The following is a 24,812-nucleotide window of genomic DNA, read 5'->3' as shown; positions in this document are numbered from 1 at the left end:
CGCTTCCATTTCACACCTCTTACAGTCACTCACGAAGGACAAGATGGGAATCAAGGACAGAGCACAAGACCTCCTCAGGAGACTTCAAGAAACAGAGGACGATCACAAGAAAGACGGCATCGCAGGTCACACCGTCTCTTCCTCCCCTCATTCCGACGATATGAAGAGGGGAACGGACAAGAGCGAAGCTGAAGAACGCACATCGAAATCACGAAAGATGATGGATCCTACTAAATCCGATCTCGACAACATTTCACCCCGCGAAGGCGTTACTGTGCAAAGAGCCGACAACATCGCCTCTTCGTTGTTGCGGATGCCTCCCGAAAGCAAGCTGCATCCGACCCGTCGAGGCATCTCCCAAGTCTCCTTCTCGCACTGCCTCCGCTCTCTGCCAGCCGAACTCCAGATGCAAATCCTCCCCGATTGCCTAAGAAGGTTCTGCATCACCATCCAACCTCGGCGGCGTAACGCGGAAGCAGGCGCAAATCGGCCACTCGGGCCAACATACACTTACAACCACTGGGCTCCTTATGCCAAAATCCAAGCCGAGCACGGACTGGACATGCAACTCTGTCGGTCTTTGTTCTATAGCGGGAATTGTTTCACGCTGGATTATGGTGAATCTGCCAGGGATGAGTATCATTACGAAAGGCTCCGCGATAAAAGTCAAAATGCACTCGGCAAAGAAGATCAGGGAGAGGTGCCTGCGACTGTGGACTTTCGGCACTGGTTGAGTGGTGTTGAAGATGAAGCGGAAGGCGATGGAGGAGAGCGGGGGGAGTATGTGAGGAAGATTCGGCATATGAGGTTTTATCTAAGGCTTTTGAGGGTTTTGGTGGAGGTTGTGAGGGTGGGAGATAAGGGGTTGAAGTTGGTGGGGACTGTGAATGGTAAGGGGCATAGTAGTTTGGGGGATTTGGAGGTGTTCAAGGAGAGGTTTGGGAGGGAGTTGGGGAGGATTGGGGAGGGGGTTGTTGGCCAGGGTGGACTGGAGAGAGAGCAGTGGGAGGAGGTGGAGAGTTTGGTTACGAGGTTATTTCATGTGCCAAGATGGTGGGAGAAGACGGATGATTCGGAGTGATGGATGATAGATGGGAAGTGCTTGGCTGGAAATTTGAGGATTGGAATGTTGGTAGCATCGGTGAAGGTTGGAGATTATACGATATGATAGTGTATTGTCGTGCCAGAGAATCGCAATTGTTTCGTTCTACTCTACTCGATGTTCTAGTGCACGGACGCTGCTGAATAATTGACGCGACAGTTTCGCGTTCGCCGAATTTCTGCCTGTTCTTGCCCGCTCCACTTCACATTGTTACACAAGACGCTGCATATTCGCCCGCTGCAGTTTGGACTTCCTTCGACATGATGCTACAGACATGTACTAGTGAAGAAAAGATCTGGCGCAGCGTCATCACGATCAAGAAGATTTTCCCACACAAGAGGTCAGATCACATTGCATAGCGCTGGTCACGAAACAGAGGAGGGAGTATTTGGCCACCTGGAGATTAGGAGCCGGATGTTCGGGACGCATGGATTGAGAATCGAAGAGCTCTGCATACGACTTCTGTTCAAAGCTGAATTATGTGGCAAAGAATACTAGCCAGCTGCAAGCACGCATCTTCTGTTCTTTTGGCGCGGCCGATCCTCTCTTACGCCTCGACGATTGGACGGTCCGGAGCATCACTCATACGATCTTCGGCTGTATCAACCAGCAGGCGGCAGCGATGGACGCCGAAGGAAGACCAGATGCTGGTTGATCTGAGCGCCAAAGAAATCGCGGTGATGGACATGGCCGACATGTTTCCTGGTCGTACGTTGTATGCTGTCACCCGTCGTCGAGAGAGATTGAACTTGACAAGATTCAAGAAGCAAGCTCCGTACTCCCAGGCCGAAGATGAAACACTCTTGCGCTTACGGTCTGAGTGCAAACCGTGGACCACAGTATTATCAGCCTTGCCACAACGCTCGAGGGGGGCGTTGGAGAGAAGACTTGCCCGGCTCCGACGAAAGGACATGCCGCCAGAGCCCGGGACGACACAGTCATCCAGATGCAGGTGGACTGACGAGGAACAGCAGAAACTGAGAGACTTGGTGAGCCAGGGATTGCCCTGGCGGGAAATTGCGCACCTCATGCCATCGCGCTCAATTAGAGGTCTGCAAGCTGCTGCGAGGGCGATGGGGTTGCCAATGACCCAATCTTTTAACAGATGGACGACCGCGGAGGACGAAGCATTGGTCAAAGGTTGCGAAGCAGGCATGACGTACAAGTCCATTCACGCCACAATGCTACCTGGGAGGACACCGGTAGCACTAAAGCACAGGTGGACGAGAGGCTTGAAATACCAGAAACGCTAAGATCGCATCTTGCACACTCGATTTTTCCAAACCTGCGCTTCGATCGTAGATCAAATTTGCCACTCATGTGTAAGCAGCGCCGCGAGGTACAGATACAATCGGCTCTGGCAGGAATGACACCTGTGAAGCAAGCACGCGCTATTGGCCTTCTTGGCCAACGATTCTCCGCTTTCGACAGCACCACAGCAGAAGTGTGCGGACTGCACAAGCTGTGAGCTTGCTCCCATGCGGTCACTCAGAGCCATTTCGGCTTTTTGCGTCTAGCGCCACCAGCAAGATTAATAGATCATCATCAGTGTCGGCTGAGGCGACCTAGGGCACCACAGCTACAGATATGCAATGCTTGGAGCACAATGGCCACCAAGAACCGCAAGAGCCGCTCTCCTCAAAGGCGGTGTTCAGGGGAACAGTAGCTTGTCAGAGGGAGATATTCAATAGTGATGACACGCGCAACACGAACTGACACGCTTCTCTATCCACCAGTTGGAATGCCGTGGGAACGCCTGGACAATGACGAGCAATCACATTGAATCGACAGCAAAACGACCTGCGCTACATTTCTTGAATACAGCAATGTGACCACTCACGCCTTCTTTGATGTCTAATCACCTATTGCTTTCGCTTCCGCGCAGTCTGTATGCCGAGCATCGAGACCCAATCCGGCGATTCCCTGTGCGCCCTGATATTAGTCGCGCGAAAACCTGTGCTCAATGGGAGAAGCTTACTCTGGAGAAGCCGGAGCTTCAGTAGGAGCCGCCTCCGCGTCAGGGAGAGTTACAGTGGTGTAGCCATCGTAGACGGTGGTAGTGCTAGTGCGGCGGATGGTCGAAGTCCTCGTGGTGCTGATTCAAGGTCAGTCTCTCGAAATCCGTGCTGTCCTCTCGGAAACCCGCAAAACTCACATTATAGTTGGGCGAAAAGTCGAAGAAGCATTCTCCAAAGTGACAGTCACATAGCTCGTCGGCCCCGTAATCGTACCGCTCGCACTCGCTCTTTGGGTAGTAATGACCTCTGTAGCGTACTCGAATTCCATGGTAGTCGACATGGAGAACGTGGTGACTTGCTCCGTGACATTCGCGACATAAGTCTCGACGATGACTTGGCTGAGACCGTGCAAGGTTGTGGAGATATTAACTGATGTAGTGCGAGTTGCTGATGCCGTGACCAGAGAGGTGCGCCAGACTTCGTATTGGTGAATGCACTCCTCTGTGCCATTGGCGTATAAGGCGCAAACCTTGAGATCAACGTCCGAAGGGGCCTCTCCAGCGGTCATAGCTTGCCATGGCGCAAGATAGTAAGTGGTCAAACGCTGCACTGTTGGACGAGGTGTAATTGTCGCATCTGTCGTCGCGAGTGCACTGGCATCTGCGTCTGCCGTAGGAGACGCTAAAACATAGCCATATTCGGTCGAAAAGGTAATGTCTTGGTCGCACCTGCTGACCGTATATTTCTCGACAAGTCCAGTCAAGGTGGTCGCGCAGACCATGGTCTGAGTAGGGCTGTAGATAGTTGTGCAGGTGCCGTTTCCAGGAGGAATAGACAGCGAGTAGTTACGCCATGGAGATGACATCGTAGTCATCGTTGGCAGTGGAGTCACCGGATAAGCTGCGGCAGGAGGAAGCGCGCAAAGAGTGAACTGCGGAACATAGGATGTTTCGAGCTGACTTTGTTGTGTGATGGCGACAGGAGACGCGCCAGGAGATGGCGTAAGATAGGTCAAGACCACTGGTTCCGAACTGGTTGCAGGCGCCTCTACAGCCTCAGGTGTCGTGGTCGGAGATGCCTCGATCGGTGGCCCGACCTGCCTTCGTTGGATATTGATCGCTTCATGCTTGAACTGGTGGAGGTGGCGAGCGTTTGCCTGATATGCCAAAGTGTGAACGAGAATCGCAACAAGAGAACGAGAGGAAGCCATGATGGCAGAAAAATTGGTGCTGCTAGAACGAACGTGTTAGTACTGTCGACGTCGGTCGTATCCTCAAGACAGTCGACCGTGAGGTAGCACCCAGTGCTCAACCTGTGTTGCTGTAGAGGACGCAGAAGACCGCGCAGATCGAGAAGTGTATTCGACATTCCTTCCTCGAGACGCAAAACAAATACGTGGTTGATGAGCCGAGGTGGCGGGCTCATGGAATGCAAGGCCGCTCGTGCTGCTGGGTTGCACGACCTTGCATTTATGAAGCGTGCCAAGAACTCCCCAGATACCTCCTACTCCTGTCCTCATGTTGCATATTTCCCGCACACAATCGTTGATAGCTGTAGCGTAGCTCTTCAATCACTTATATCGTCGCCCGCCTGGACCCCATTCGCTTGACCTCGTTTCTGCTGCTTCTTCGAAAGGCTTCGGATCTCGTCACTCAGCTTGCTCAGCTTCTCAAAACTCTTTTTCTGCATCCTCCTCATCGACTCGAGTTGCGCCTTCAGAGTAGCATTTTCCTCCTGCAATTTCTGACTCTCTGGTTTATCTTCATTGCCATCGAGTGACATAAAACCATCGCCGTTTGCCCTAACATCGCCATTTGACTGATTTGGCATCTTTCCCCAATCCGCGAGCTCATCGAGACCTTCATCGAGAAGCGCAGTTGGGAAGGTCGGCGCAGTCAAAGCAGAGCAGAATTCTGATATCTCAAGGTCGAGTTCAGATGGAAATTGCACATTGGCTACATAGTTGCCAGGCACAGCTCCGCTTCCCGACACATCAAAAGCGCCGAACTTGGGCTTGATAATCTCATTGATTTTGATTTTCTTGGTACCAGACTGCTGATCATGGTGTCCGCTGACTGGCAGAAATATGAGATTGCTGGCAGGACCGGGGAGAGGAAGTGGTGTAAGGTTCGTGCCAAAGCTAGCTCGAGCGACATCCCAGCTAAGCACTGCTCCAGATTGGTGGCCTGTGAGTACCACACTGCCATCATAAGAGACATTCAGACTCAACGCTGAGCCATGGGAAGCGTCAGGGAGCTTCCATCGAGAAGCTGCAGGAGGCTGTACAGGATCAAGTGCTCCTTGTCCGTTCTGCACCGCATCCAGCTCCCCCGTGGGCGACGTGTATAGATCGAGTTGTTGAAGACAGCCATCCTCGTAGCCGACGTACACCACTCGGTCGGCTGGATCTAGTGCAGCACAGAGAGGGGTTCCTGGCAGGAGATATGTCCGCAGGATGTTGCCAGTCTTGTAGTCCCACACCAGGCACGTCTTATCCTTTGAAGTGGATATTACGAAGTTCAGGTTGAAGGCGCCATGTCCAAGTACGAGGCTGGTGATTTCTGCATGATGCGATGAGAAAGTTCGAAGAGGTGACGCGCCGCCTGTGTGGGTGAACGAAAGAAGCTGAGGTATTGACCAGACATGGATAGTCGCATCCTTGGAAGCTGAAAGCAGAAAGTTCGAAGTGGCATCGACACCGAGTGCGCTCACAGCTTGCAGATGAGCTTGGTTTGTAGCAACTTGTCTCCCTGTACAAGTCTCCCATAAAAAGATTCGTCCTTCAACAGTGCCAAGGACCAGCACAGCATCATCGCAAGCTAAGGTAATGGCTGAGATCTTCTCGGTGAACGGAACAATAGCCTCTTGGTTGCTCTTTTTCCGATTGTAGACGTGTACTGCTCCTTTGCCTTCTTGTGCGGCAAAGACGTGACTTTCACTTATGGCCAAGCAGTTCGGGGCCGTGGCAGATTTCTTGAAGACGGCGCGCTGTTGTGCAAGCGGCTGAAACTCGTGGAGGAAGATGGCTGCATCTTTGGCAACATTCGTCCCTGGGGCCTTGAAAGGTACGCCTATTGACGCTATGAAGTGCTCTGAGAGCATCTTCGTGGCCGATATTTGTTATCTCTCAACTGAATGTCTCGCGCAAAGGCGAGGAAAAAGTGTAGTCTCAGCTTAGAGAGGTTGCTGCACTAAGCTTGTCTTGGATCTTGAGCCAAGAAGTGGTCTGAGCCGCTGAGACTCTGAAGCTTCTTGCCTCCTGCCGCATCGCTCACTCCATTGTCACTGCCGACATCCACGATCGACATTTGATGCAGTAGGTCACCTATGTTTCTGCCACCACGACTGGACTATGCGCCCCCAACGTAGGCCCGCTCCGGTTGTTGTGCGCACGATCGATCACATGGCAGAGCCATGGCATTTAGCCGGCAAGCACGATGCCGTCTTTGGTGCTCCTCACGACCGAGATGTGCAATTAGGCAGAGCGACTGTCGAGATTATGATGATAAATTGATTCCGAAACCGTGGTCAGAGAAACTTTGTTCATGGTGCCGCACAAAGTAGCCCAGTATGTTATTCTCAAAGATTTCAAACTCCCTACTGGCATCAGTATGCCTCGCGAATGCCCTGGTCACACGTCAAGAGAGATCCTATAATGCCCCCAGTCCCAAAGATGGCCATTGGATCGATACTTGGGTATCTATGCCGCAACTCACAGAACCAGCCAACCTGCCTCCGGCGCCGTACAATGGTAGCAACTCGGTGTTCCCAGATACCACAATCCGGCAGACTATCAAGACGACCATCGGTGCAAGCTCTCATATCCGCCTACGGATCTCGAACGCCTTCGGTCTAACACAGCTACCTATCACGACTGCGAGTATTGCACTAGCCCGTGCTGAAGCCGGACAGAACAAGACTGGAGCTAGCGGCGTCGATATATCAACTTTGCAGAGCATTACCTTCTCAAACAACGCAAGTATCACAATCCCGCCTGGAGCTCTGGCAATATCTGACCCGATCCCTCTTTCGGTGCAAGCCAACCAAATTCTGAGCATCAGTCTGTATCTTGCCTCTGGACAGCAAGGCTTCGCAATCACTTCTCATCCAGGCTCAAGAACAACAAGTTGGCTATCCTTCGGCGACCAGACCTCCGCTGCCAATTTTACAGATGCCAACACGCAAAATACAGCCCACTGGTATCTAATCTCTGCTCTCGAGGCCTGGTCACCTCGCAACAGCGAATCGTTAGTCGTCGTTGGCGACAGTATAACAGATGGACGAGGCTCTACCACGAATGGAAACGACCGCTGGCCTGACCAGCTCTTCTCACGCCTACAGTCCGGCTCCCCAAACCTCAAGTCCATCGCCATATCGAATCAAGCAGCTGGTGGCAACCGTATCCTAGCAGATGGACTTGGGCCCTCGGCCTTGTCCCGCATCGAACGGGACGTCCTTGCTCACTCTAACGTAGGCTATGCTCTGATCTTCGAAGGCATCAACGATATCGGCACAGCATCTTCCACGCCCGAAGCACAAGAAGCTGTCTACACCCGTCTTGTGCAAGGCTATAGACAGATCCTCTCACGTATACATGCAGACGGAATACCCGTCTTTGGTGCTACCATCACGCCTTTCGGCTGCTTGAACAGCACATTACAAGCTTATAGTACGCCAGAACGAGAGGTCACAAGATCAAGGATCAATGATTTCATTCGAAGCTCTGTGGGAAAGCAAGGAGGGTTCGAGGCACTGGTAGATTTTGATAGGATTGTGAGGGATCCGACGAACGAGACAAGGCTGAGACCGGATCTGGACAGTGGGGATTGTTTGCATTTGAACCCTAAGGGATACAAGGCAATGGCTGAAGGCTTTCCCGTGGAAGTCTTTGCGAGGTTCAGAGACGGTGTAAGCGGTTTTGTGTAGGGTAATTAGTAGGAACGCCACCGGACGTGAAATGCATGTCGGATATCGCTACTGAGGATCCTGCCGTCAATGTGGTCGGTGCGAATTGTTTGACCCATGTCAGCACCCTTCCCACTGTAGAGTGACCATGATTCGTCGGACGGCGATATATGGCTCGTGTTCGTTCGACCAGAAGCAGAGGAAGTGTCTGACATTTCAGAATTTCATTCGCGGGGTGAACGGCAGGCAAGATGTGCTGGCGATTGCATGCTGTGGCTCGACAATTGATTCCCTACTGTCAGCATTCACACCTTCCCTTTTGCGACCGACAGGTAGAACTGAGGAACCGGAGACTGCTGGGTGCACAGAGTTCGTAGTCGCTCAATTCAGCCATTTCGCCTACTCCTAGACTACTTTGGCGCACATTTCTCGCGGAGGCTGCAGGCACTTTTCACATGTACCTTCCTCATTGTCCATGATCTTCCATGCCAAACTGAGATGCAGTGTATCCTCTTTGAAGGCAAAAAGTCCGATCCGCCCGAACTCCTAGCAACCCAGCTTCATGCTTTGCTCCATCATCTCCCATGCCAGTCGGTCGTCATTTATGAGGAGGCGGCAGTTGGGCCGCGGGCACCCTTTGGTGCGCCGTTCTGGAAGCCGTTCTTGAACTTGCGTGGGACAAGCTTGAGCGATCGCATGCGTCCGGAGCCGGTGGTCTTTCTTCGCTTGGCCTTCTCGCCCCAGTTGTCTGTACGAGAGTTGTTAGTAGTTGTTCGTGCGCATGTCGAGTCGAGATCGCGGTCGCTTTCGTCCTGGCTCGCGGTGGCTTCACGTACACTTTCTAACGCTGGCGCTTGGGTATCCGCAGTTGGCACAGGTGTGCTTCTGGACGTGCATGGAGCGGCGGCCTGTATGTCCCATTCTCATCAGCATTATTCCCCTTCCCAAGCATCCCTCTCAACCGCGTATTTTCTGTCCAATATCCTCCTCACTCCAATGCCTCCTCCTCTGATCGTCATTTCCATTTGCGAGAGCCGACTTACCGCAACGTCTGCACAGAACGTGCGACTTGTTGTGGCGCCTGGTGTGCGGTCAGCATGGCCTCTGGTTGCTGCAATTGCCGTGCGCCAACTCACTTTCCGAAGGAGCTGGTACCCTTGGTCATGTTGGCGGTATTTGTCCTGGTCGCTGGGTGGAATGGGTTGTCCTCGTCAAGGTCAAAACGTCGTTGGAGAGTCGGCGCTTCGAAAATCGTGGCTCCGCGAGAGTGGGCGGCTTGGCATCCGATTGTGGAAGTCGCGCAACCTGAGGCACCCCTGCTTCGCCGCAGCACCGAAACACTAACCTTGAGATCCCGACGCTACTCTGTCTGGCCTCGTCAACTCTACAGAGAGCAAGAATCGATCTCAATAAAATGGGCGTCACTGTATCAGCCTCGGCACCCTAAACCCTGGCAACGATGCATTTTCTATTTCCGAGCAGTACAACCGTTGGTGAACTCATTTGATGCCTATTGAATACACGAAACTTTGCGTAGCACTGGTATTGATTTGAAGTTGATCGATCATTCTTGCTAGCGTACATCTCCAATATGGTACAATGAATTTTGGGGTTGTACCTCTCTCACAATCCCGAGAGCGTATTAGTTACGGACCAGATCGACTTTACGCATGTCATTGCTAAATGTCGCATCACCTGACAGTATTCGTTATGCGGACGAAAACCACCATGTACTCGTCTTTGGATGTTGCAGTTCAGCCTTCTTCTGAGCACGCCACGTCCCACTATGCGAATCACAAGCCGCGAAGATGGACGCAACCACTCGGCATTGAATGTCGTGGAGCTAACGAAGTGCTTGAAATGTTCAATGTGGTTCGGGGCTGTGCATTATAGGCTTTGGTGGCTTTGCTGCTCATGCGATAATTGGCATGCCGTCCAACATCTTCTGTACAAGTTGCACCCTGCAACTTTCGGATTGTCCTTGTATGCCAAACAACCCTCCCTCATTCATTCCCTGTCCGAATGAGATATCAGCAGCTGCAAATTCTTGCTATGCTGCTCATCATCCCGTCGGTGATTCCTCGCCCATCAAGGCCTTGTGTTTCTCCCTCTCTGCCTTCAGAAGTTTCGACAGATCCGCCTCCTGTGTTGTTCCCCACGCCCTCCACGAACCCAGTTGTCCCTTGATCAAGAGTCGCTCAATCACGAAATACTCCACCATGGTCTTCATGTTCTTCTTTTCCTCAACCTCCCGGTCGAAGTTTTGAATCTCTTTCCCATTTCGATCAATCGGCACCTCCGCCACAACCTGCTGCTTTGTAGCTGGATCCCTCATCCTCTGCCTCCTCACTTGTAGCAGGCTTTGTTGCGACTTGATTCTCACCACAGCTTGCATGAGACCTGTTCTCGTGGTGTTCGGGCCCTTGACCTCTGGCATGGCAAATTTGTAGCTGACACACTCCGGACTTCCGATGTATTTGTGCAATTTCCACTGAAGATGCGTGTTCGGCGTGCGTTGTGCAATCCGGTCATTCAAGCTCCTCAGCAGCCCAGGCGCAACCTTCCCCTGCATTGCTGCCATATTACCGTTGGCAAAAGCGGCATACATCTCCTCATACAACTCTTTCGCAATGCGTGGAGTCTTGCCAACCTCCAGTTTTAGCCTTGGTTTCACAAACCAAAAGGCCGTGAGGCGGGATTGCATGATCCCGATCCATGATTTGAATTGATGCCGTACTACTTTCCAGCGGCCGCGTGGATCAGAAAAGAGCGAAGGAAGCTTCTCGCCTGTAGGTGGAACAAAGGTGCCTTCGAGAAGGCCGACGTGATCGAGGTGTTCGCCAGAAGCCTGCATTTTCTTCATTGCCTGTTTCTGTTGCAGGGTTATCGACTGCTGGGGCTTCTGTTGCGGTCTACCGGCCATGCGATTGATGCCGACGCGCTGGCAAGAGGTGGATGAAAAGGAGCGGCATGATGGGCGAGCCAATCGACCCGTTTGGTGGCTATCGCGGGCGGTGGAGGTGGTGGTGTTCCATATTTGCTGTCGCTGGAGGAGCAAGCGACACGTCTGCTGATGATGGGGCCGCTGGGGCGCGGAGAGTAACGAAAGACACACTCGTTTCGACATTGGGCTATGGCACCGAGGAAGCGTGTGCCAGCAGCACCAGAAGTCTAGACGAGAGACGCGGCTCTGCGGAAGTCCGAGTCCACTCCGCAACTTCCACTTCACGACATGCCAAGAACTTCTTCACCTTCTCGTCAGACGCGGTGCTCTCTTATGGATCCTCCGCTCAACCAGAATCAACTTCTGTCTGTCTCAACTATAATTACGCAAGCTCGCTACTTCCTGAATCGACACGCGCTCGGGTGACATTTTCGACGGTGACTGCTTCCTCACTTGGGGCTCGGAAACCATGCAGTGACGATGCCATCATTGAACATCAGAGCACCGTAGGTTGACAGCGGGTACATTGAAACTGTCTCGCAGAGCACGCAGAGTGACACTGCGCTTTTCATACCAGACTACTGCTTATAGCTAGCACCATGCCGACTCAAGACCCATCACAACCTTTGTTGTCACAAAGTACAAGTTGCGCTATACGACATCCAGCCCTTCACTCTGCAGCCACCGAGTTGAACATCTAGTTCCACCATGGACCACGGCCGTTTCCATCTGTGGTCGATCTGTCAGCTCGCTGCCACCAGCTCATTTGAACTGGGTCCGACTCACATCTGTCATATCCAGGGCCATAGCGGTGTCGGCCGTAAGGATCATTCTGGTAGGGGCCATCATAGTAGTAATCGCGGTCATACGGGTTGTTGCGTCCATATCGGTAGTCACGGCCATTCTGGTAAGCGGCAGAGAAATCGCCTGCTGCGCGAGCAGCGTCATCGATGAAGTCGTTGGACGTCTGCGCGGCCTGCTCCTCGCGAGGAACAAGAGCATCTCCGGAGACTGGAGCAGCCAGGACGTTGCAGACCGCGAGGCCGAGAGCAAGAAGAGAGGCGAGCTGGAACTGCATGTTTGCGTTGTTCGGCGTTGAAGTGGTGGAGGTAGGTTGGTTGTTGCTGGTGCTGTGCTGAATGGCTGTGATATCCTCACAGGAACCTGCGAGTGACACTGCTTAATATATGTTCTGTTCATGACTAGCAGCATGCTCTCGTCACTTTGCCAAGTGACTGGAGAATGGTTGATGCTTGACAATCACATGCAGCAGAGTGCATACGATTCGTTGTCACCTAAGCTGGAAAACCGCGGCTCTGGAACAGCAGCACATCCGAAGCCGGTTTGATATCTCATGAAGTGGAAGTGCGCGGATGATCAGCGTCGACAAGGAATTGCATGCTGGTGCAACACTGGCTGCAGTATACACACGCACTTTTGGCGACACGGCGAGCGTTATCCCTAAGAGACAAGACTATGTTCAAGCTCACAAGCTCTGGCGCCTCCAGCTTGACTACAAGCGTGTCTGCAATTAGGTTCAGTGTAGACAGATACTTGCCTCCCTTCGGCGATTACTCAACGTCACTTCTGGTCCTATGTGCACGCGAAACGCAATCTGTAGCAGAAGCCCTTGACGCCGCAGAAAGTCAAATTTGCGTTCTGGATCACGCCCAGAGGTTTCGGATTCCAATTGGTAAAGTCTGTCGCATCTAGGCACTCTTCAGGGCATGTCCCTATTGGAGACAACGTTGTTATCATACATCAGCTTCAGGAAGGAGTCCAAGAACCTGGAAGAAACGTTGAAACCGGCCTCCCGTTGTCAGCAACCGCTGAAGGCGCGGGCCCGGCTAGCGCAGATGGCCGAGAGTATTCAAAGCAAGTAACGCATACCTCTTCAGAGTGCTGCAAAGGGTATCACAAAGCCAGTGTGGACACCAGTATCATCCCGGTGTTATGCGCTGAAGCAACAAGTGTCGTCGAATGAACTCTTACTTCGAAGTCGCAGAAGCCATGCGAAACATCCAAAGCCCGTCAAGCAGGATCACAAGCCAGAGCACAGCAGCTGCAAGAACAAAGACAAAAACTGCTTTTCACGATAAATACCCAAACCCTAATAGTATCCCAACTACCACCGCGACCCCACTACTCGTCGCCCACGATCTCACCACCCTCCTCTCCGCCCCGCTAACCTTCGCAACCGCACAACTACTCTGCCCAACATCCTTCGGATCCGTCATCGCAACCGAAAAGCTCTGCACAGCAAACGGCATGGTACTACACTGCACCTCCTCATCCAAACAATCCCACCCCCGACTCCTCACCCCATCATCCTCTTTACAATTCGCCGCATTATAAACATGAAATTCCAATCTCCCACCCATCGCCCTCTGTTCCTCCTCCTCCGCAAAAGGATTACTAATTTGCGTATAACCGATTTGACTATAATTCACACTCGTGCTGAAATCTGAGGCGACGATTGTGTAGTTTACGCCGCAGATTGTGTTGTCTTTGCAGTCGAGGCCTCGCATGGAGTAGGTTGCGGTGGGATCGCTGAAGGTGTTTCCGAGGTTGAAGCAGACGCGGTCTTGGGGGATTGTTCGGATGGCGATTGTGAGGGCGTTGGAACTATCGTTGCCGCAGTTCCGGCTGTTCGCGTCGGAGAAGGTGATGTTCATGAGGCTTGCGGAGACCGGTCGGCGGGTAACGTCTGTGGCCATGTCGTTTTCCCAGGTTTGGGCTGTCGTTGAGGTTGCGAGTGCAGCTGCTGCTGCGAGGAAATGGCGAGCATGCATGTTGGGCGATGTGTCGATGATTTGGATCTCCGCTGGCGATGGTGGAAGAATGTATTCTGACCCTACGAGACACGCGCTGCTCAGAGATTTGTTCGCGATGTCTGAACGTGGACGTGCTCCTGAAGTCCTTGTCATACCATTGCTCCCTTGTCCGGCAATCATCGGCGGCCATGGTATGCTAATTTTACAAGCTTCATGTTCCCTGCAAGCTCTTCAGCCAAAGCCTAGGGCTCTTGGCATGCTGTATCCTATAATGGACCGGAGTAGCTCTCATGGGAATGTGGACGTTCTGAAGGTTTGCTGGTTGGGATGGTAATCACCATATCGCTGATCGCGGCCACATGGTAAGCCCGTCTGGGATTGTAGTTTATTCCTGTCGAAATGGGAAACTTAAGACCCAGCCAGGCCTGGAAGATAAAGCAGTGCAGGCAGAGCCTCTAAGCTGGGTGAAAGGTGATGCTTGAGAAGGGTGTTTCAGATATGATGTTGTCTGGGGCGAGCCTAGGTCAGTCAAATGACGTTTCCAATGATCTTTTAGTCCCTTCTACATACGAAGTACGTATTCTGCTTCTTGTACTCGAAAGGCCTATCATGGCCGTTGTGAAATCCTGCAACGACCAAAGCCTGTAATTGATCAATCTTATTCACCAACCAGAATACTCAACAAGTGAAGTCCAGATGCGCCATGCCATACCTCAAAGCTTGGCACGCTCATGAACTCCACGAACCCCGAGTCAAGCGATATTCCTGAGCTCTTGACCAGACATGAACCTCCTCAAGTTCTCCGAAATCAACCCCTCAGCTCCCTGCGGCCGCCCTCCAGCAGCATGAGGACTAATAATCGTATTCGGCGTCTTCCACAATCTCGACTCCGTCTGCAAAGGCTCCTGCACAAAAACATCCAACGCCGCCCCACCAATCGTCCCAGCATCCAACGCATCAGCCAAAGCCTCCTCATCCACACTCGTCCCACGCCCAACATTAACCACCCAAGCATGATCCGGCAGCGCCGCCAACCGCTCCTTATTCAACGCATTCTTCGTACTATCACTTCCCGGCAAAATCATAACCAGAGCATCAGTCTTCTTCAACTGCTGCTCAAGAGCTTGCTCATCAATAACTTCCACCCCATTTCGTACACCAGCCGACCTCGCAACACCAGTAACATTCGCCCCCAAACTAACCAAATGTGGCGTCAAAGCCTTGGCAATATTCCCATAACCCCAAATCAAAACATTCGCGTCTCTCAAACTCGTAAACTTCCCTTTCGGACGATCCGGCTGCGGTCCTCCAAGATGTCCAGGCCACTTTCCTTGTGACTGGTAATCCCTCATCTCATAGAACTTTCTCGCGGCATTGAGGAGTAAGGCAAGAGTGTGCTCGGCAACAGTGTAATCGTGTAAGCTCGAGCCGGTGGTGACGGTGATATCTTTCGAGAAACCGGCATTGAAAACATCATTCGGTCCAGCAGCGAGGGATTGAATCCATTTCAGGTTCTTCATTCGTGAAGCGGCATCTTTGAGGTTATCTGCTGTGTTGGTCCAAGTTATCAGAATCTCGGCGTCGATGAGGTCATCTGGGATTGGCTCTTTCACGTTGTATGGGTGGTATTCTGTTGCGAAACCTTTGAAGGAGTCGACGTTCAGTTCTAGTGAGGTTGGGTAGAGGAGCTTCATTTTGTTGTTTCGTTTGTATGATGTTTGAACTTGGGAAGGAGGGGCAGAGGCCACGGTTTTACCTATAGCAATGGGTGGTAAAAAGAGCAAGTGGTGTCGGCAACTGCTGGTGGAGCGGTCGGCATTCGTCGGCATGGCCATTGTGGTAGCTAATTCCGAGCACTTCCTTGCCAGAGTTTGCGGAAACAGCTCAGTCGAGGCATTGCATTGGGACGAAGTCGGAACGAGAGATTCCGACCGAGTACTTGACCTGGCCCATTGAGAGGTGTCGCGTCAATTATTGGCTGCTTCCTTCGTCCATCTCAATGACCCCCAAATCTTGGTTTCATGTTTTTGCAGACGGCAAGAGCACACATGAGCAGCCGCAACCACGTTCGCCGAGACAGATGCTAAAGTATGCGCGTGGAATTTGTAGGTTGAGTGCGAAAGTGTCATGACTGCAGAGCAGATCTATTGTTCTCGTCTAGAAATGTCCTCTATTTCAACTTTATACCGTCACAGGGGCAGTCAGCGTCTTGACGGGCTCTTCCACACCAGGCGTCAAGAGCGCGTCTCGTAGCCCATCAAGTCCTCTCCCACTCTCTCCAAGCGAATCGAGCGCATCGAGACCTTGAAAGCCATCCTCGACTACCCACTTCTGCGGACTCTTCTTCAAGACTTCGCACGAAGCACCGACAACAAGGAGTCCAGGTGGTCTGCTCCCTTCCTCTTCGATCGCAGCAATAACGTGCTCAAGGGTCGTTCTGATAACTCTCTGATCTGGGCACGAAGCACGCTCGATAACAGCACAAGGAGTCGTCAAAGGGTATGCGCTCGTCTTATGTTCAACGAGACTAGTGATCAGATCTTGTAACCTGTGCAAAGCCATGAGAAAAACCACAGTTTGGTTGCTCAGGTATTCCGGCGGATTTGGACTCGCTCCCTTTCTGCCAGTGCCCGTGCAGATCAAGATCTGATCGCTAACCGAACGATGCGTGGCAGGTATTTGTGCAAACAGAGGAGCACTGAGGGAAGAAGTTATGCCAGGTAGGACAATAGCCTCGTAACCATGTTCCCTGAAGAAAGCCACTTCCTCTGCACCACGGCCGTACAGATACGGGTCGCCTTGCTTTAGTCGCAAAACAGTCTTGCCCTGCTGCATGGCTTCGAGACCGAGACGATGAAGCTCATCTTGCGCTTGATCTGCATTGCCAGGGAACTTGCGGGCGATCTGAATGGGCGTTCGGCGGGGCACGAGTTCGAGCACAGGCGCAGGTACTAATTTGTCGGCAAGAATGAGATCGGCGCCACGAATGGCTTTGAGCGTGGCAGTTGTGAGCAAATCCGGATGTCCAGGGCCAGAGCCGGCCAAGATAATACGACCCTGGTTCCGGCGAGAGTCGAGCATTGTCGTACTCAATGGAGGCTTTGTCTCACCCAGCTGTATGTTTTGTGCTTCCTGTTTGTAAGCCTGCAATATCTGCTCCACGTCCTCATCGGTAATCGCAGCGAGACGTCGCAGTGGCCAATACTCGCAAATTTGTGATAGCCACCTCATCCGTCGAGCTTTCGCGGCTTCAGCGTCTGATGGCAGTACAAGTTTGTTGAATGTCGCCGTTTGTCCAGTCTCTTCATCCTCTGCTTCAAGATCGCCACCAGCCTCACTAGCATGATCTTGCTCCCAAATCTTTCTCCTCACAGTGCCGAGGCGGTCCACAGCAGGTCCAAGGTCATTGGGCAGTGCAGCAGCGATTTCTCTTCTGATGCGTGATGCGAGCTTGCAGCCCTTCCCGGACGTCGTGACGCCAACTTGCAGTGGACCAGAATTGTGTGTTGATAGCAACGTGAATGTGCAGAGATTCGGCGCATCTGCTACATTGACTGGAATTCGCAGTCTTCGGCACAGTGTAGATATCCTGGTACCAACCGCACTTTTGCCACCTGCTGTTACAAAGACTGCGTCTACGACATGGTCGACTTCATCTCGCCCCAATGTCGTGAGGTCCGTCTCTTCAAAGTCGCGCTTCACCCATTGTACAGCATGCTCTTCTATCCGTTTCGCAAGGCCGTAGTGTAGCGTTGCAGATTCGGGAGCGATAAGGATCGGCGTTGCGCCAACCTCGAGCGATCGACTTATTCGTGCTCCTGCGAGTGGATTCGAGCCGACGATCAGGTGTACATGTGCAGTGGAATCTACTGCTGTGAGTAATGCGGGCGACATGCCGGTGTAATTTGCGCAAGAACAATGTCAATTGTTCAAGCCTGGTCGTGTGGGCACGACACACTTGATGTACAGTATGCACTATCTCTGCAATCGCTCACGATCTGGTATCTCCAAAGAACAGGGTGTGGCAAAGGCAATGCGTTCTGACAATGGAGATAAAAATTGTTGGCCAGCCAGTAGCCGCGCATTGATAATCTTCGAGTTGCGTTATCGGCGCCGTGGACGGAAATCCGGAGAAGCCCGCTAGCACGTGGTTTCTTTGTGGCCCGACCGTGGAGAAACAGACGAGACCCAGACATGCCGTGGAGATGGGTTTTGATAGCATATCAGTATCTTTGGCTTGTAGATATCCTTGTGCGCCGTACAGCGAACCAATCTTCTCACACATCTTCCTGATCTTTGCCCATGACCACATCCAGTGCTCGTCTTGACAATGCAACATTCCGCTCCAAAGCTCCAAGTTTGGCCATTGCTGCCATCAGGCTTGGATCTTGCGATTCGATCCTTACTTTGTCTCGCACGCGAACCTCTTGACCTTTGTATGTGAAGACTTCGTGCGCCTCATCGTGACCAGCCTGCCTAGGCCCTCCCAGCGCGGTGGCAAGTCTTTCGCGCAGACCGAAGCCACTGAACGATGACCCCGGAATGCCTAAAGGCGTGTTTGTGCCCGTATGTGGATCGGCAAGTTCGAGCGTTCGGACGTTGAGCAGAACCGCGGCTTCGGATATGGACAGGTGGAAGGACACGTAGGCGGGGAGAGGTGGATTGAAGGCGTTTTCGTCTAGCGGCACCTCATGCCACGGCTTCTGGCTCTCTGTCCATCCTTTCAAGGAGTTCTTAGCTTCCTCAATGTTGCCATGCAGCAGTCGCAGTTGTCCAGAAATGAAGTCCGCGTTCGTGCTGTCGCCTGTCCATAGTGTAGCGTCGACCACATCCAGACACGCGTTGATGAGTGTTCGTGCTGTGGTCAGTTGCTCGAGCACGATAGTTGGCGCGGTTGGTAGAGAAGAGATTGTCAGCTTGTAGCTGCTCTGACCTTTTGGCGGTGGCAGAGATGGCAGTCGCAGCTGCACATCGCCCTTGACTATGCGCGTGCCCACTCGCGTGATGAACCCTTTCAGACTCTCTGATCTGAGGGATGATAGCACAAGCGTCGAGCCCGGTTCTTTGGGCGCAAGCAATTCAGCGCACTCTTCCAACCCTTCTTTCAGGGACTTGAGCGTGTCCTGCAGCGATCCCAGAAGCCATTCCAACTCGCTAGCAAGTGTTTCCTGCTCTTCGCGGGCCAGATCCTCGGGCGGAATGGGCGGCCAGAGTAATGTTGTCATTGTCAGCTATACCGTTTTGTGCATCAGAGGCAGAAAGCTCCGATGTCACTGGATTGGCTGGCGCGTAAGGGCCGAGGAGAGCAGAAGCCTGTTGGTGATCCGGGGGGGAGCAGGCGCTTTCCCGATCGTTCGGCTGCCGTCTCACCATCCACGCTGCCTTTTCTGGATATCATTCCATCTGCACACCTAGGCTCATGTTCAGAGGCTACAATATCATTTGTCGAATTCTGCTCAATTCACTTCGATAGCCACCACGGTCCGACTTCTGCGTACAGCGACGGTTGTCTGTCGGTCTGGGACATGGCCAATGAACAGTCGATCGATATGCGCGCTCAGTGCAACTTGGCAACGGTGGTGGCCCGAGCTGGCCGCAGCTAGATCTGGTTGGCGCGAGGTGCGCTACGTCACCAGGCTTCCTAGCAACGCGACTCTGGAGCTCTGGGAGCTTGCACAAGGATGGATGGCATTGTCTCCAGCGTGAGGAATGCTGACTTCTTTGACGCTGACCTTCTTCTCGCACTGCACTTTTCGAGTAGACCATATTCACCTGTCACATTTGGCAAAGTGCCCTCTTTCGTTGGGAACGGTTTGGATAGGAGGTGGGAATTGGGCTGATCGCAATACTCCGGCCGTGGCTTCGCGAGACGTCATTGTCACGCCGGTAAAGTGTAAAACCAAGCGTCAAAGCCACAGCGTCGCTCTGGTCACCAGCAGCGCCCACGTCACCCTCCCACGGCACAGGCTAAGGTCATACAAACCTGCCGGCTGCGCGCTACTCGCCGACAGCTTTAATCCTGCCACTGTCCGACCTCGTCCTCGCTTTGCTGCTGCTGCTGCTGCTGGCTCTCGGTTTCAGGACGAACTACAGCGAGCCACACGACAACAAAGGCACGAGCCCGTCTCTGGCATTCCCCTGTCAGCCCTCCCACCAGCGACACTGTAGTCTGCAATGGCAGGCGCACGTGAGTAACACCTGCAACACTGACAGCACCTTCGCAAACAGCAGCTCATATCATATGCAGGCCCCATCCTCGCCATCACGGCGCTCGTCCTGACCGCTGGTGCCATCGTCCTGCAATTCTTCATCATTCTGTCCGGCCTCAACCCATCGCCATTGAACCTGGTCTACTTCCTGCAGTCGACAACAAACGGCATCTCGAACGGCAACGACCAATACCGCAACCCAGCGCGATGGACCTACCTCGCCATCTGCGGTGCTGATGGCAGCCGAAATGTCGACTGTGGCCCAAAGCGCGCTGCTATTCCTTTCGACCTCGCGAGAAACTTTGGCACTGAGACTGGCGTGCCAGAGCCATTCCTCGACAACAACTCCTACTACTATCTCAGCCGCGTCGCCTGGGCTTTCTACCTGATTGCTCTGTTCTTCTCGGTCGTCACCTTCTTCATCAGCGTGCTCGCCATCTGCGCGCGTCTTGGAGCATACCTGACTGGCTTGTTCGGCCTGATTGCCTTCATGATGCAAGCTGTTGCTGCTGCATTGATGACGTGAGTAGTTCGATCCGCCTCTGCAATGAACGCGTCGCTAACAACATCGCAGTGCCTGGACTGTCCGAGCCCGCAACCAGCTCAACTCCAACGGCCAAGAGGCCAGCCTCGGACGCTACGCCTACGGTTTCACATGGGGATCAGTCGCAGCCCTCTTCATCGCCGCAGTCTTGGTCTGCATCGGTGGTGCCGCTGGCAAGGACAGCAGCAAGACAAAGACCTCATACTTTGGTCGCAAGAGGAGCACACGCAGCAGGGGAAGCTTCATCGATAGCTCGAGCGACCGACGCGTCAAGGACGAGTATGGCATCCCAGCACCGACTTCCTATGCTCGTGACCCAGCATAAATGCGCGGTGCTAATATGAGGCTCGCAGGTACGATTAAACGCGTCTCGCCATCATAATTAATTCAACGCGACGAAGTACCATGAACGACAGCACCCAAGCACGTGTGAAAGACGGGGAAAGATGATGGGTGAAGAGTTATATCTCGTAACGTTCGACATGTATTGACGCCTCTTACGACTGCACGGCTAGTTTTTGATGCCACCAGAGTTTGAATATACGATACCAACTGGAATAAGTCTGACCGAAAGAAGAAAAATATGTAATGTGTTTTCCGATGTAATGATATCAAATCTTCTCAGATGCTCTTCCTCCCCAGTCTTGCTTCTCTCGACAGCCACTGTGGTGATGCTTGACACTCGGCCATACTCCTCCACTTCTTGCCGCATGTCGTGCAAGCTTGCAATCGACATGGGTCGGAGTGGCTATGTCGAAAATATACGCGTCGACGCGAGGCTTTTGCTCCATATGCCACGCAGACAGCTACAAGGACCGACGTGTACAGCCACAAGCATTGATCTCGCAGCCTCTTGACTATCTTGTCGTCCTGCTGAAATTCTGCTGCTCGACACCTCATCGACGCGTTGGCCTCCACGTAGGACATCCGAGGTCTTGGCATGAATACACTTCACTTGCTCGTGCTTTGGGTGTCCATGACGCATGACAACTGCTAAAGCTTCTCGCTCAGCGCTTTCTTGGGTCGACATCTCAAATATAGCTGTCGGGTTATCGGATGAGTATGCTTTCTGCTCTTGCTTTATGCAGACTGATCCTTGTGGGTCGTACCTGCGTCTTTTATGCTGATGTCAGATGAGCGGGAGCAGGGTGGACTGAGATGTGGGTTTGAGCGAAGATGCTTTGTAGATGGGATGAGTTGGAGGATATGTTCTTGGGAAGGCTTTGGTGTGGATGCTCCAGCCTGGTGTCGCGATGTCAGTATCTCTCGGTTGCCGTCAGCGATTGCACTTCTGTCAAGTCCTGATGCAAGCAGCTCGAGCCGATGGGCAAGCACAGTGGACATAGCATTTCCCAACAACTACTTCAGGTTCCACTCTTTATACAACTGTTTCACTCGCTGGCGTGGTCGCTGAGCACCTGGCGTCTTGCGTAAAGTTAGTGAAGCTGCTGATATCTACTAAAGGCAGGACGGTCTAGGAGTGCGTATAGGATCTGGTATCGAAATAGTAGGAGTATCTCAATTGAAGAATGAGAAGAGCTGCTTGTGAGTTGTGAAGGGTGCGAGGTGGGTGCAGGGGCGAGTGGCTTGTGGAAGTGTGGAAGTGTGAGATATGAGTGTTTTAGCAGTTGGGATCTCGAAGAGCTGAAAAAGTTATGGCAGGCAGTCAGTTGCAGAGCATTGACCAATGAGGCTCTCCAGAGAGTATGGGTGAAGAGAAGGGCGTTAGAAATCGAAAGCTTATACGTGATCATGGTATCGTGAGTATGTAGAGGCCATTTGTAGCCATATCGTGTGGCTCATCTCTTACAGCGCAGACCATGACAGTTTGCATCCCGCCGTGTTGCCTCGTACTTCGAGATAGTCCCTGTCGCTATTGTTACGCCTCAAGCTGGTTGCATGCGGTCGTTGCGTGCAGCGAATTTTCCCTGCGGGCTTTGTCTACTGCATCGCACAAGGTGCCATGGAGCCGCCAGCGCCGCCTGGACCTTCAACAGCGTCAACGTTGCTGTTTCCATCGAAGTTCACCTCAGTGGTGCCGATCTCCTTGCCGTCAACGATGCAGGTGAAGACCAGGACTCCACGCCGGTGACCGAAGAAGATGCGGATGGTGCAGCTGATGCGACACATGCGGCGGCGGTTGACCATTTTGTACGCATGGTTGCGCATATCGACATTGCTGAAGTCGAGGTTGATGGTGGCGAGCTTGATGATACCTTCACGAGTTAGCTCTTGCGATTTTGTATTTGCAACCATACTCACTAGCGTGGCTTCGGTGTCTGGGCTCCTCCTCAGCGCCGCTGCAGTACAGATCGACAGTGCTACGGTTATCGCGCGCTCCTTCGTTCTGGTAGATGGTCTGGTAGAAGGCCCACTCAACGTTGGTAGTCTCATCGACAACGTCGCCCTGTACTCGTTAGCGCAGAACTGTTTCGGCGGGCGAAGCAGCATACCTGACACAGCTCCCAGCGCATGACATTCTTGGCCCGGTATGTTTGATTCCACTCCCAGACGAATCGATCGCGGATGTCGTGCTGTAGGGGGTCGAAAGCCTCGTGAACGGAGAAGCCATAATGGAGGCGGGAACGGCGAGAAGTCGGCTGAATGCTGTGAAGACCGCTCAACGCAGCACCACGCACAATTGCAGATTGCCTGAAAGATCAGCTTGTGAATGTGTGATTGAACAGAATCAGATGACCTACGGGTGCTCTGGGCAAAGTAGCTTGATTCCACGATCCTGGCACCACTTGCGAAGGACTTCATTGAGATGAGCTGAGTCTCCAAAGCCTCCAACCAACAAGATCGTCTTGCGTATCACAGTCAGTAGCCGAAACCTCGAAGTGGTTGATGAACGTACCTTGATGGTTGATTTGCCAAACTGTGCCTTCTCAGCATCCAATTGACTCTGCAGCAGAGCAGTGATCTTAGAGACCACTGGCTCAAACATCTTCTTGAGGTCGTCACTGTCACTAATGTTAGTGAAGCACTCCATAGAGTCAAGGGAGGGACGTACCGATAGATCTTGACCATGAAATCGTCCTCGTCGTAGTACTTGGACTCCGCAACGTCTTCCATGTAGAGCTGCATTTCGTAGAATCGCTTGGCATCTTTCGACTTGCCGAAATCGCGCTTGTGACTCTCGAAGTCCTTCATGAGACGACTTGCTGGCCCGCGTTTTTCCCACTTCAAGTTAGTGTAGGCAGCACCAAATCTCTTCTCCATAAACTTGATGAACTCTCGATCGATGTAGGTAGAACCGCACTTTCCACCTGCAGCAGGTCAGTATGTTAATCGGAGATGGGATTAAGCAAGCATACCAGTTCCCACCAACAGCTCCTTGAACGCCAGTTTAGGGGTTATGCCAGTGATCACGTAGGTAGTGATATCGACAGTACCTCCGCCACAATCGCAGATCATGATACTGTCATTCGCCTTGATCTGCTGCTCGGATCCTCCTTGCGTGAGCGAAGACAGGGTAGCAACGGCGGCAGCTTCTGGCTCGCGGATGAGGAAGACTTGGCTCTCAGCATGAATCTTCAGCTTTGCTTGCTTAGCAGCCTTGCGCGCAGCCCGTAGAGTATCGGCCTTGGCCTTGTCACTCCACACAGCGGGAACAGTGAACCAGAACTCAATGGGAGTGGCCTTCAAGACTTCGACAGATAGGCGTTTGGAAAGCGATTCGTACGCAAATTTGCCCACTTCAGCCAGGAAGTCGGCGCATAAATCAACGGCAGACTTGCCTGCTGGTCTGCTCAAGACACCGGTACCTTCACTGTCGCCAAGGCTTGGATCATCGTATTTAGTCGCCTGCTTTGGGTCGAGAAGCAGCTTCATCCAAGCAAAGGACTTGTAGCGTGGCAAGACTTCGTAGCCCCACGCGTTGCTCGATGCGTTATCATTCTCCTTGGCATATGCGATGCGAGATGGAGTCTTCCAGGAGAAGTCACCGTCTCTTCCCGGTCCTGGCCTACTGATTGTTAGCAATGGTAATGCTGTGTCGGGTCACAAAGATCGATACCAGTCTCTCACGCAATGAACATCTTCCAAGATCTTGACATGGCCGCCCTCGGTAGACACCCAACTGATGCCGGTGTAAGTGGTGCCGAAGTCGACGCCGACAACGAGCTTGTGGACAGTCGCTGCATTCGCACCACCATTGAGCACTGAGTACGGTGGGGGGGCTGAGTTGACGCTGACCATTTCGGAGATGTGACCAGGGCAATGGCTGTTGATGTCGTTGCTACTGTTGACGTTAAAGCAAAGTGTGATGCCAGCAGCTTTTGAGGTTGGCGGTGTCGGTTTCACCATGAGCCTGAAGCTCTAGGCAGCCATTAGCATGTGAATGGAAGTGAGGTCAAGCTACTGCACAATACAGC

The 24,812-nt window shown here is 52.7% G+C and overlaps 13 protein-coding genes across 13 annotated transcripts; 3 read left to right on the top strand and 10 right to left on the bottom strand.

Annotated features, from left to right (window-relative positions):
• Positions 1–43: 43 nt before the first annotated feature.
• On the top strand, positions 44–1,081 carry RHO25_002631 (uncharacterized protein; the record flags this gene model as incomplete). The annotated part of the gene is made up of 1 exon (XM_065602282.1): positions 44–1,081. One exon carries the CDS (start codon positions 44–46, stop codon positions 1,079–1,081), a length of 1,038 nt encoding a protein of 345 aa, XP_065458354.1.
• Positions 1,082–2,964: 1,883 nt separating this feature from the next.
• RHO25_002630 (uncharacterized protein) lies at positions 2,965–4,270 on the bottom strand (the record flags this gene model as incomplete). Its single annotated transcript, XM_023598194.2, has 3 exons — positions 2,965–3,025; positions 3,081–3,197; positions 3,258–4,270. The coding sequence occupies 3 exons, from the start codon at positions 4,268–4,270 to the stop codon at positions 2,965–2,967; spliced, it is 1,191 nt and encodes a 396-aa protein (XP_023455412.1).
• A 356-nt stretch (positions 4,271–4,626) lies between these two features.
• Positions 4,627–6,162, bottom strand: RHO25_002629 (uncharacterized protein; the record flags this gene model as incomplete). The annotated part of the gene is made up of 1 exon (XM_023598193.2): positions 4,627–6,162. One exon carries the CDS (start codon positions 6,160–6,162, stop codon positions 4,627–4,629), a length of 1,536 nt encoding a protein of 511 aa, XP_023456200.1.
• A 468-nt stretch (positions 6,163–6,630) lies between these two features.
• RHO25_002628 (uncharacterized protein) lies at positions 6,631–7,986 on the top strand (the record flags this gene model as incomplete). The annotated part of the gene is made up of 1 exon (XM_023598192.1): positions 6,631–7,986. One exon carries the CDS (start codon positions 6,631–6,633, stop codon positions 7,984–7,986), a length of 1,356 nt encoding a protein of 451 aa, XP_023456199.1.
• A 581-nt stretch (positions 7,987–8,567) lies between these two features.
• RPL37 (60S ribosomal protein eL37) lies at positions 8,568–9,130 on the bottom strand (the record flags this gene model as incomplete). The annotated part of the gene is made up of 4 exons (XM_023598191.2): positions 8,568–8,713; positions 8,802–8,873; positions 9,009–9,046; positions 9,102–9,130. 4 exons carry the CDS (start codon positions 9,128–9,130, stop codon positions 8,568–8,570), a joined length of 285 nt encoding a protein of 94 aa, XP_023456198.1.
• Positions 9,131–10,027: 897 nt separating this feature from the next.
• Positions 10,028–10,888, bottom strand: RHO25_002626 (uncharacterized protein; the record flags this gene model as incomplete). The annotated part of the gene is made up of 1 exon (XM_023598190.2): positions 10,028–10,888. The coding sequence occupies one exon, from the start codon at positions 10,886–10,888 to the stop codon at positions 10,028–10,030; it is 861 nt and encodes a 286-aa protein (XP_023456197.2).
• A 718-nt stretch (positions 10,889–11,606) lies between these two features.
• RHO25_002625 (uncharacterized protein) lies at positions 11,607–11,987 on the bottom strand (the record flags this gene model as incomplete). The annotated part of the gene is made up of 2 exons (XM_023598189.1): positions 11,607–11,638; positions 11,696–11,987. The coding sequence occupies 2 exons, from the start codon at positions 11,985–11,987 to the stop codon at positions 11,607–11,609; spliced, it is 324 nt and encodes a 107-aa protein (XP_023456196.1).
• Positions 11,988–12,999: 1,012 nt separating this feature from the next.
• RHO25_002624 (uncharacterized protein) lies at positions 13,000–13,701 on the bottom strand (the record flags this gene model as incomplete). The annotated part of the gene is made up of 1 exon (XM_065602281.1): positions 13,000–13,701. One exon carries the CDS (start codon positions 13,699–13,701, stop codon positions 13,000–13,002), a length of 702 nt encoding a protein of 233 aa, XP_065458353.1.
• Positions 13,702–14,435: 734 nt separating this feature from the next.
• RHO25_002623 (uncharacterized protein) lies at positions 14,436–15,377 on the bottom strand (the record flags this gene model as incomplete). The annotated part of the gene is made up of 1 exon (XM_023598188.2): positions 14,436–15,377. The coding sequence occupies one exon, from the start codon at positions 15,375–15,377 to the stop codon at positions 14,436–14,438; it is 942 nt and encodes a 313-aa protein (XP_023456195.1).
• Positions 15,378–15,864: 487 nt separating this feature from the next.
• RHO25_002622 (uncharacterized protein) lies at positions 15,865–17,577 on the bottom strand (the record flags this gene model as incomplete). Its single annotated transcript, XM_023598187.2, has 1 exon — positions 15,865–17,577. One exon carries the CDS (start codon positions 17,575–17,577, stop codon positions 15,865–15,867), a length of 1,713 nt encoding a protein of 570 aa, XP_023456194.1.
• Positions 17,578–17,960: 383 nt separating this feature from the next.
• On the bottom strand, positions 17,961–18,908 carry RHO25_002621 (uncharacterized protein; the record flags this gene model as incomplete). The annotated part of the gene is made up of 1 exon (XM_023598186.2): positions 17,961–18,908. The coding sequence occupies one exon, from the start codon at positions 18,906–18,908 to the stop codon at positions 17,961–17,963; it is 948 nt and encodes a 315-aa protein (XP_023456193.1).
• Positions 18,909–19,857: 949 nt separating this feature from the next.
• On the top strand, positions 19,858–20,799 carry RHO25_002620 (uncharacterized protein; the record flags this gene model as incomplete). The annotated part of the gene is made up of 4 exons (XM_023598184.2): positions 19,858–19,870; positions 19,931–20,414; positions 20,467–20,715; positions 20,790–20,799. 4 exons carry the CDS (start codon positions 19,858–19,860, stop codon positions 20,797–20,799), a joined length of 756 nt encoding a protein of 251 aa, XP_023456192.1.
• A 1,578-nt stretch (positions 20,800–22,377) lies between these two features.
• RHO25_002619 (uncharacterized protein) lies at positions 22,378–24,636 on the bottom strand (the record flags this gene model as incomplete). The annotated part of the gene is made up of 8 exons (XM_023598183.2): positions 22,378–22,652; positions 22,699–22,843; positions 22,890–23,088; positions 23,139–23,242; positions 23,294–23,399; positions 23,450–23,705; positions 23,754–24,403; positions 24,455–24,636. The coding sequence occupies 8 exons, from the start codon at positions 24,634–24,636 to the stop codon at positions 22,378–22,380; spliced, it is 1,917 nt and encodes a 638-aa protein (XP_023456190.2).
• Between the last annotated feature and the right edge of the window lie 176 nt (positions 24,637–24,812).

This window comes from Cercospora beticola, chromosome 2 (genome assembly GCF_033473495.1).
Source record: "Cercospora beticola chromosome 2, complete sequence".
In the NCBI taxonomy this organism is placed as follows: domain Eukaryota; kingdom Fungi; phylum Ascomycota; class Dothideomycetes; order Mycosphaerellales; family Mycosphaerellaceae; genus Cercospora; species Cercospora beticola.
Note: the sequence above shows the minus strand (reverse complement) of the source record. Positions and strands in the feature narration are given on the sequence as shown.